At 37.4% G+C, this 11,601-nt stretch overlaps 1 protein-coding gene across 1 annotated transcript in view; it reads right to left on the reverse strand.

Annotated features, from left to right (window-relative positions):
• LOC136847895 (dnaJ homolog subfamily C member 11) overlaps positions 1 to 11,601 on the reverse strand; it is a 186,528-nt gene that overhangs the window by 57,695 nt on the left and 117,232 nt on the right. The window contains exons 11-13 of the mRNA XM_067119935.1: positions 8,449 to 8,640; positions 8,098 to 8,205; positions 7,786 to 7,921 (exon numbers count right to left, since the gene is read on the reverse strand). Coding sequence (XP_066976036.1) covers positions 7,786 to 7,921; positions 8,098 to 8,205; positions 8,449 to 8,640 — 436 coding nt within the window. The remainder of the gene's footprint in view (positions 1 to 7,785; positions 7,922 to 8,097; positions 8,206 to 8,448; positions 8,641 to 11,601) is intronic.

Below are 11,601 nucleotides of genomic sequence, written 5' to 3' on the forward strand. Positions count from 1 at the left end.
GCAGATATTCATTTATAGACCAATAGTCCTTCAATAATGGTTTACAAATGACCCCCATAAGAACAACAAGGCCCAGATACTGTACAACATCCTTCGCATTCACTCCCAACCATGAATTACGGCAAGAATTTGGCATACCTGCAAACCGTTGTTCCACATAGATATTTGTTTGTTGTGCCAGGAAAATAAACAAAAATCTAACGAAAAACAGCTGGATAAAATCCAGTGCAGAAGACAGGTATATCAAATCTCCCCGTAACCCACATATACTCCCCGTAACCCAGGAGTTCCTGTGAAAGGCAATGCCGTGGGAGGAGAGAAGTTGGTGGTTCAACCAGCTCTCCTGTCTTGCTCCTCAGCTGACTCATGAGCACGTTCAGGTATGGCCCTACCCCTTCCGCCATGCTGTCTGGCTCAGATGCCCCTTACCTGTCACCTCACACGACCCCCAACAATCCTTCCGCGTCCGACGGTAACAGGTTGGGAGAGATGATCTCCCCCATCATCGGAAGATTCATTCTCCCAATCAGACCTGCTCGATAAACTGACATCAGACTCGTCAAAATCGTTTATCTCGTCAAAATCAAGCTCGTTGTAAGTCACTCCCAAACAAAGTCTTTTTTATGTGGGTCTCCAGTTTATAAAAAGAACGAGAAGGTTGGGAAGTAGACGCGCATGAGGTCGACGGCTGTGAGAGAGACGGATGAGAGGTTGATGGCTGGAAGAGAGGGAGGGTGATTGGTCAAATACTTGGATGTAGAGCAAGCGAGATCTCGGCCTGGGACGATTGTTTTTCCGGGGTATACACACTCATAGGCTGGAAGGGGTAAGGGTGGTTGTTTGTCTTGGCTGGCCCACTCTTTTCCTTTCACAACAACTGCCTTCACAAAACCTTTGTTCTCTCATGCCCATTTCATTTCTTCCCCTGAATCCCCACTACTTTCTTCAGTATAAGTCTGAATGTCACACCTTCGCAAAACTGCTTTTAGCGAAGTAGCTGAAGGCCCTTCATTATCTGATATTTCAGTTTCATCATCGAAAAGAATACCGTAAAATTTACTCGGTGTTACAATTTCCACCTTCTTGGGCATGGCTTTTTTCTGGTCAGCCATTGTTCTTCACTATTTATCTTATCAAAAAACACTTGAAATATTCAAAATACTCAACAATCACATGCAAACACTTTTATAACAATAACCAAGGAGAAAGCAATTCACAAACGCAGATAAATGATGACAAAGCAAAAAACGTGAGCGCTAAAAAGATGTGCTGAACGCGGTCCAAAACAGGAGGTGAACTGCTTGAGTTGGGGGAGGACTGCGGCGCATGCACGATACCTATCGGTTTCCTGTTTACGTTTTCTTGTAGGCCCAAGATCTGCCCCCGCAATGGCGCAGTCCTCCTGTTCTTCGGACGACTTTTTTTTTTTTTTTTTTTTTTTTTTTTTTTTTTTTTTTTTTTTTTTTTTTTTTGTGAATTTCCCCTGAAAATAACTTACGGATGACGCGGAAATCACGTCATCAGAGAAATTACGGCAAAAAATTTACTGACGCGGTTTTGCGTCATCAGATCTCCAGAGGGTTAAAATCATTTATAATATAACTACGGCAATTATTTACTATCGTATGATGGCTGACAAGCAAGCAAAACTGCTGTTTTGCTTGCCGATTCGGTTGCTGATAGCAAAACAGCTGTTTCTCGTTTGGTTGTTTATGAATGTACTCGTTTACGCAACGATTATATGTTAATAACAATACTTTTATCATTCTCTTGTACTTTTTTTTTTAACTTACTTAACTAGAAGATAGGATAAAGAGATGGAAGAAAAGAGGTTAGTCTGTTGCAATTTGGTCTCACAAAAAAGGAACTCGCATGATACACCAGATACATGATAAAATCATTTATGGGTGCAAATTTGGGGGTCACACAATATGTGAGATCGCATGTTACGCAAGTATACAGAGTAATCCAAATTTGTGTTATTTATGACCAAAATAATAATGAATTTTTAATGAAAACTGAATATTATGTTATCCAAAATGTTATTACTACAGTTGAACCTCTCAAACCAGGCACTCTGTGGTCCAGGAACTCCCATGGTTCGCCTCAGTTTTGAATCAGCCGCCATTAGTTCGTTGAGTGGCCACGAGGGCAGCCATATTTCGTTTGTCTTTATGAAAATAACTGTTAGTAATGGAAACGTGTGAAGTCAAATATGTTTTTGATATTAAATTTACCAGCATAATATATTTTTGCATAATATATTTTTTTAAAGATTCCACTTGAGAAGGCTCTACCAAGGCAAAACTTTTAATCAAAACAATGAGACATTTGGCACCAAACGAATTCCTTACTCTTAGAGTGCTTGAAAGACCTCATTTCTTTTATATAGCTGCATACTGCATTTGCCCATTCGATATGCCACACATGAGATCAGATGATGATAGAGTTAAGAAGCACAGGCATAAACCTTTATCTATACTAGAAAATGTTTTTATCCTTCCCTTTTAGTTAGAGATTATTTAGTATTCATTTTCCTCAATAGATGGCAATGTGCTTTATTTACTTTTTGATGGCGAATGCACTGAGTGATCGCTGAAATTCATTATTTTTATCATTTCATTACCCTCTACAATCAAGATAAATGACAAAGAAACTAATAGCAATAATTATGATGATAGTAAATTTAGGAGATGAAAGTCACGAATAATATTCTGCACATTCTAAGAAAAGTTAAGTAGTTGGCTTACGGCTAAGCTAACTTGGGAATGTAGGTTAAATGTGTTAAAGCACAGTACACTATTTTAAAGAAAATTATACAGTATGAAGTTATAAAATGATAAAGTGAAAATATATGAGTAATAAAATGATAAAAAGTGGTGTTAGAACTTTGCTAAGTAGTAGGCTAAGTCAGCTACTAGGCTATTTGTATGTGGAATTAGCATGCAAGACTATGTTTACATAGGAGGCTTCAGTTTTTAGGGGTGCATTCTATATTTCGGGATTTTCTGTGGTCCGGTAGTGGCCCAACACATGTGAAAAGATTCACATTATGAAATAAACTGATAATAAAGATAATCAAACCATTTTTATCTTATATATATTATTAGCATATCTTCATAATAAATAGCCTATTCGTGGAATAATTCCACATCAATGAAATTGACTTTTATTTATGCAAGCAAGCTGAGAAAATGTAAACATCGAGTTATAGTTGTGCACAGCAACCTTTATCTTTTGGTAACCTTTCAGAAATTTTAATGGTTGTGTAAATATGGTACAGTCCAACCTCTTGAATCCGGGAGCTTTGGGACCGGTGGTTATTGCACCGAGGCCGAGGCTAGCCTACCGATAAACATCACATAGAATTCAAGGTTTGATTTTTAGAATGGTAGTATAAGCCGACCCCCAATTTTTAGGGGTGAATTTGAGGATTTACAGGTCGTCTTATACGCGGGAATATATGGTATGTGGAATCAAGAGGATTGTTAGCTTATAGTCAATATGCATACAGGAAGCAGTTAGGTACCTCTGATCCTCTTTTAGACTTGAAATGCCATTTGCAAGGGAACCTTGATAAGGGTTTTGAGTGCAAAGTAATTCAAACAGATTTTAGTGCTGCTTTCGATTTAATAAATCACAAGGCACTTACTTAGAAGTAAGTAAGTATTCTGAGTGTAACTTCTGACTCACATTTAACTTTTGAGAAACATCTTGTGAAAGTTTCAGCAAATGCCGCACGAAAGTTAGGTATTGTTTGTAAGGCCTCATTTATTTATAACAGTGTTTTAGGTCATTTGTACTTCCTTTATTGGAATACCATTCTCCGGTGCGGATGTCTGCTTTAGATAGAGTGGTTCGTAGTGGTAGGTTTCTGTTTCCTAATAGTAGTAGTTATGGCTTGGACTGTCGACAGATGGTCTCTTGTTTGTCACTTTTTCATAAATTGTATTTCAACTGAGATCTTTCACATTCACAATTGATCCCCAGTCTCCTTTATCTGCCGAGAGAGAGCAACCAGATTGAACAGCAGCACAAATATGCAGTAAATGTGCCTCATTGTCAAACTTCTCAATTCCAGAGGTCCTTTACTCCTCACGCCATTGGACTGTGGAACAGCCTCCCAGAGGATGCCATGCAATTTGGAACTTTAGAAGTTCAACCAAAAATCCATGCATAACTACCCTAGTACTATTCTTCTTGCATTTTAACCATTTTTATATATTAATTAATCTTTTTATAAGGTGGATCTCTTCTTTCTGTATTTCCCTTTACTTCCTCTTCTTTCTAATAAACACCATATTCTTTGGAAGCTTGAATTTCAAGTCAATGGTCCCTGTCAGCTTGTTCCATACGAATAGGTTTCATCTCCTGAATAATAATAACCAACTGTCCAAATACAGAAAAACTTGGATTCCTTGCAGATGACTCTATCTTACTAACAGCACCAAAACATACCTGTGGCACCAAGCTCAGACCGAGACACAGAAGCTGAATTAGACCTTTATATATGGGCTGCTAAACAGCAAGAGCCCATGCTAGCAAAAGGCTGGCTTAATCTACATACATAGATAGACAGACAGATGACCTTCCTTGATTAAAAAGTGTAGATACTTCCTCGACGGAGGATGGATCGGGATGTGGAAGCACTTGTCCCCATATCAATAGAAATCATCCATTTGCCAGGGCCGAACTGGATGGTTCCACTGTACAGGTAGTCCAACAAACGAACTAGTTAATATGCTAGAAATTTCCAATGCTGGCCTCCAGCACTCAGAGGCCTGGAAACAAGAAAAAGGTGATTGCAAAACCTGCGACTTCTCTGAAACTGGTGTGATAGCCTCTGTATGTAACAACAGTCTGATCTCCTCCTCCAAAACTCTGAGGTTCTCTGCCTGAAGATATGCAAGACAGGGAATTGGAGATGCTGCAGGGGTGGAAGTGCAACAAAAGGTACAGTGCATCCCTCCCTGAGAATCTTCACTACCCAAGGTTCAGCTCCAAAGTTTTGCCAGACAATCCAAAAGCTCTGTTGATGGCTTCCTGATCACCTTCAAAGAGCTTACTGGAAGCAGAACTCAAGTACTTTTTGATATTGTGTGTGGAACTTTGGTGCGGGACCGACTGCAGGTGCAGGCACAGGATGCCAGGATGCTTAGCGAAAAACTTTAATGACTGAGCTACAAAATCCCTACTCCCCTGATTCAAGATATATTCAGCAATGGCCTTAAGCAAAGGGGTTGATGAGGCAATGATGAAACCCACCAAAAACAGCTACAGACTATAAAGCTATGGCTACTTTATTAGATAAATATGAACACAACTGTTCCCATTTCTTTAAAACCGAGTTGGTAAAAACATAAGAATTTCTCTTGAAGCACTGGAAATAGCTTTATCAAGGCAAGGTAAATACTATGCCTCATCAAGAGCTGTCATCTCTCCAGGACACTCAGTCTCTCTCTCTCTCTCTCTCTCTCTCTCTCAAGCATGGTGCCAACAGCAATTTCTGCAAAAAAAAAAATAAAAGCGCTTCAGTAGGACAATATACCGACATCATAAACACCTCCACCTCACTACTATGCCAGAGAACCTTTCTTGCTTCAAGAGCTCTACGCTTTATTGGGTCAAGCAACTTGAAAAAACCGCATCTTGAGTGAGAACAGGACAAAGATCTGGTATCGTACCTGTATCCTAACATGCAGCTCTATGTAGCTTCTTAAAACTGGAAACTGAATCAGTTGCATTCTGAGAACTTGCTCTAAGGGATAACACTTTTGAGATCACCTCAAAACACACCTTAACAGAATCAAACAGCCTCAATTTCTTTCTCACCTGAACAGGAGTTGAGGTAGAAGCCAACGAATGAGAGCGCCTATTAACCTGATCATCCTCGCTAAAAAGGTGGGGGTAACGCAAAACAGTGCAATCTATTAAGCATTAAAAAACTGATGTCCTCCAAATCGAGGACAAAATCTGTCAAGTCTAAAGGAAGACCTGAGGCAGCAGAAACTGGCAAATCCACATACTGACAGGGTGAAGTGGCAGTAGCCTGAGAAAGTAATGTACCTGAGACTGCCAGCAATCATGTCATATGCCAGACAGCTGGGAGGGAGAGGATGACTCACTAGAGGACGAGACAATGGTGGGGGGTGGGGGGGAGATGATTGGATAGGAGAATGCAGAGGGTTCTCACATGATGTGACGGCAGTAGATGAATCATCCAACTTGTGCTTCAACAACAAATTCAAAAAAGACAAAAGCTTTGACTCAAAAGGTGGCCCTGCTAAAGTGAAAGTAGTAGTCTGCACAACACCAGAATGGGTGGAAGCAGGGACCCTAGTACAAATAGGTACAGTTGTCAAATGGTGAGGAATACAAGACAATAAAAGGGGGGGGGTACTGCGTAAGAGGGGGTGGGTTAATATCAGAAACAAAAGGAATAAATGACCATACAAGGCAAGCAACTTTCACAAGGTTCAAGAACTTAAAAAGTAACTGGAATGCTATGCCTATAAACCCTTGTTAACTCAGCAATATCACACTTATCATTGTCACTCTTGCCAGATGACGATAATGTGTGAGACGACTGACGTAAGTGCTTAATTCCACTGAATAACCCTTCCAGAGAATGAATTAATTTCGATACAGCAGATGGCTGAGAGAAAGGCAGCAAAGGGAGCAGACCTCCGTCCTGAGACACACCTTGGTTCCTTGGCAGACAAGAAGATCTAATGTTGCAAGGCAGTCCAGAGGGCAAGCTACAGACAGACAAAGACTCCAACATCTCTCTTGCTCTCTCGGGAGAGGGGAAAAAAAAAAAAGGTTGCTCACTATACACGAAAATGCGATCCTTGCCTACGACATACTCAGTCAAGCACCTAATAGGCAACAGAAGTAAACTCATATCTTCCTCAAATTTACTTATCCGTTTCTCCTGAACCACAAATCGAGCATGAGAAGATGGAGCTGAAGGAGAGAAGCAACACTGGAAAAAGACAAAGTAGACTTACGGCCAAACCTAAGTGTCAATGCAATCTATCTGCCTCTTGCATCTCACGATGCTTCATGAAATTACTTCCTCATCAAACACTACTTACATTCACACATGATGCTTCATGAAATTACTTTCTCATCAAACACTCCTTACATTCACAATGAAAATAAAATCACAAACATTACCCTTACTAGTAACACACACTAGTGTAACTGTTGTGGCCAACCAAATACATTGGGCTTACACAAAACTTATTCCTACAGAACCTAATATTTTTATCTCTGCTTGCTATAGATGACATAATGCAAAACAGAAAAGAAGCACAATATTGTACAAGAGAAAATCAGCCAAGATATAATAAAAAATAGTACAGTACAATCAATTCATACCGTATGCACAGGGACATGGCAGGAAGAATTCTGACAAGCATCTAAATATTCCAACACTACATAGTGGGAAACAGGTGATTCTATGTAAACTACCTTTAACAGGTAAGACTCATCACAAATAATCAACCTTATTTATGAACTCCATTAGTTTGTACTTGTCAATAATGAAATAATTCAATGAGACCACCAAGCCACTTTGAGATTTTCCTACGACCAGTTCAAAGGAAAAGAGACCTAAAAAATAACATCTGTTTAAGAGAAAGGAAAACATAGTGAATGCTTTTTAATCAACCAAGAGCATTTTCATTGCATTCTTTGAGACTGCAAGCCTTTCATTCTATAACTTTTTCTAAGAAAAAAAAAAAAATAAATCCTGACCAGCTATATACAGAAGAGTCTTACCTTTGAAGAATCTTGCAAAATAAGCTTTGAATCTTTTACTAAACACTGCAGAGCAATTGTTACATCAACTACTTCCTGAGATGATCCACATTCCTCTTGTGATGTACCCTCAGTCACCAACTGACCATACCAAGCCCTGAAAATTTTAAACATCTTAGCTTCTTTACATTGCGAAAGTAAGGAGAGCTGTCCAATACTTGTGAAACTAAAACCTATTTATTACATGTCAAAATATTTCAACATAAATAAATAGTATCTTTAACTATGAAGCTTATTTACCCTTGTATGGCTGACAATAACAATCAGACTTACTGTAAAATAACTAATCCTTTTCGCGCTTCTTCTTGTTCTACAATTCGTCGAACTGTTTCACGCATTAAATCAACAGCTGCCATAGCTTCCCTACGCTTTTCTAGTAATCTGGAAATAGAAAAATGACACTCTGAAAAAACTACAATACTTCCAAGTAGACAAGATACTTATGGATAAAACAATGAGTACTAAGAACACAAATGAGACTCATTACAAATACTCTGGTGCCAACACCATAGCAATTGTATCTACTTTAAAACGAACCAATGTATATAACTGAAATATATCATGACATAACCATGACCAGTGTAATTAAAAATCTCCGTGACCACATAAAAATAAATTTCCTACCTGCTCTTATTGGCTTCCCTTTGTTTCATTAATTCTTGCTGCTTCTGACGACGGAGATAAGGTTGTACAATAAGTTTATGTATTGCTAACCAGCTTACAAGGGGAACAACAGTACCATAAATAACTGGAGCAGGCATTATTTCTTCACATAATATTACTGTCGTCCCATAAGTCTGCGATGCTCTGTGCAATCTGAAATATAATAAACATATACGTATTTGCATTTTTCAACACAGAAAATACATAAAAACTTGAGCAGTCAATCCATAACACTGTTGCTTTTTCATCCTGATTTACATTAAAATGGTACAGTTTTATACGTAATATTGGTTCCTCTGTTTCTCAGAAAAGTTGGTATCTCGCAGAAATGTTTTGGAATGCTTCAGGATGAATATATTACAACTTAGTATTTTAACTCTTTTCTTCTTCCTTGTTTGGATTACTTTCTCTAGTGTGATCTTCAAGTAAAGAATCTCATCTCAAACTCTGGAATAGAGTTCTGTCATTAGTCAAGTATATTTTGCAAACTCTTAATCCTGTATTAACTTGTGGCACTGACGCAAAGCGAGTTCACTAAACTTGTTGCACAAAATGTGCTACAACAACAAACATCCTCTGCACTCTTCTTTACCTGTGTTCTCTCACACTAGACAGGCTGCTGCTGCAAACAGCGCCATTTTCAAGCAAATGTTTAATACTACTCAGTTTGCTAAGTTTTACCTTAGCTACAACTGTAATGTGGAGTATTTCACCTAATGCTATTGTGGAGTCTTCTGATCGCCAAATACGTAAGCAAGGAGCTCTCTGCTGACACCTCGATACACAAGAGAATATTTTATCACTGTTGATTGCATTTACAATTTACTGTAGTATTTTTTCAATGCACATATAATATTTAAGTACAGTACTTTACTTGTGAATTCCCAGTGTTTCCCCTATTGTAAAATGAAAACGGGACGGCTTAAATACTGTATGGGAGAAAACGGGTGTACCTGAATATAGGGGGAACTTGATTAGTTTTCACAAGTAGCTGTAAGCCGTATATTTTTAAGGGTAATGTTGTAAGACGACTCTGAAATGATAATAAAGTGTTTTAGGATGATAGTTTAACCCTTTAACGCTGACTGGACGTATTTTACGTCGACGAAAATTGTCTGTCGGGTGCCAAGTGGACGTGAAATACGTCAACTACAAAAAGTTTTTTAAATATTCGCAGAAAAATACTTATAGGCCTAGTTTGTGAAAAATTTTAAATCACACGCCTTGAGGGATGCTGGGAGTTCACGGATCATGCTGTTGTTTTGTTTACAAGTATGATCCAGCTGCGCATGCGAAAATTTCTTTCTTCTCCCACTAGAAAGCATCAGCGACGCATCTCAGAAATTTTTTAGTCACTGTCGTAATTTTTGCACCATTTTATATTAACCGTTACATAAAGTTTTATATATGAAAATGTGCGCAATTTCATGCAGAATACAACAAAAAATAACTCATGGTTGTAGCTTATATAAGTTTTGAAATATTTTCATATAAATTACGATAAGTGCCAAAATTTCAACCTTCGGTCAACTTTGACTCGACTGAAATGGTCGAAAAATGCAATTGTAAGCTAAAACTCTTACATTCTAGTAATATTCAATCATTTACCTTCATTTTGCAACAAATTGGAAGTCTCTAGCACAATATTTTGATTTATGGTGAATTTTTGAAAAAACTTTTTCCTTACGTCCGCTCGTTAACTCAGATGAAAATCTCAGAAATTCTTTAGTCACTTTGTCGCAATTTTTGCACCATTTTATATTAGCCGTTACATAAAGTTTTATATATGAAAATGTGCACAATTTCATGTAAAATACAACAAAAAATAACTCAAGGTTGTAGCTTTTATAAGTTTTGAAATATTTTCATATAAATCATGATAAGTGCCAAAATTTCAACCTTTGGTCAACTACGACTCTACCGAAATGGTAGAAAAATGCAATTGTAAGCTAAAACTCTTACATTCTAGTAATATTCAATCATTTACCTTCATTTTGCAACAAATTGGAAGTCTCTAGCACATTATTTCGATTTATGGTGAATTTTTGAAAAAAACTTTTTCCTTACGTATGCTCGCTAACTCGGCCGAAAATCTCAGAAATTCTTTAGTCACTTTGTCGTAATGTTTGCACCGTTTTATATTAGCCGTTACATAAAGTTTTATATAAGAAAATGTGTGCAATTTCATGTAGAATACAACAAAAAGTAACTCATGGTTGTAGCTTTTATCAGTTTTGAAATATTTTCATATAAATCATGATAAGTGCCAAAATTTCAACCTTCGGTCAACTTTGACTCGACCGAAATGGTCGAAAAACACAATTGTAAGCTATAACTCATACATTCAAGTAATATTCAATCATTTACCTTCATTTTGCAACAAATTGGAAATCTCTAGCACAATATTTCGATTTATGGTGAATTTTTGAAAAAACTTTTTCCTTACGTCCGCGCGTGCTAACTCGGCCGAAAATCTCTGAAATTCTTTAGTCACTTCGTCATAATGTTTGCACCATTTTATATTCGCCGTTACATAAAGTTTTATATATGAAAATGTGTGCAATTTCATGTAGAATACAACAAAAAATAACTCATGGTTGTAGCTTTTATCAGTTTTTAAATATTTTCATATAAATCACAATAAGTGCCAAAATTTCAACCTTCGGTCAACTTTGACTCTACCGAAATGGTCGAAAAACGCAATTGTAAGCTAAAACTCTTACATTCTTGTAATATTCAATCATTTACCTTCATTTTGCAACAAACGAGAAGTCTCTAGCACAATACTTCGATTTATGGTGAATTTTTGAAAAAACTTTTTCCTTACGTCCGCTTGCTAACTCAGCCGAAAATCTCAGAAATTCTTTAGTCACTTTGTTGTAATGTTTGCACCATTTTATATTAGCCGTTACATAAAGTTTTATATATGAAAATGTGTGCAATTTCATGTAGAATACAAGAACAAATAACACATGGTTGTAGCTTTTATCAGTTTTTAAATATTTTCATATAAATCACTATGAGTGCCAAAATCTCAACCTTCGGTCAACTTTGACTCAACCGAAATGGTCGAAAAACGCAATTGTAAGCTAAAACTCTTACACTCTAGTAATA

The sequence above is a fragment of the Macrobrachium rosenbergii genome, chromosome 17, assembly GCF_040412425.1.
Source record: "Macrobrachium rosenbergii isolate ZJJX-2024 chromosome 17, ASM4041242v1, whole genome shotgun sequence".
Classification (NCBI taxonomy): domain Eukaryota; kingdom Metazoa; phylum Arthropoda; class Malacostraca; order Decapoda; family Palaemonidae; genus Macrobrachium; species Macrobrachium rosenbergii.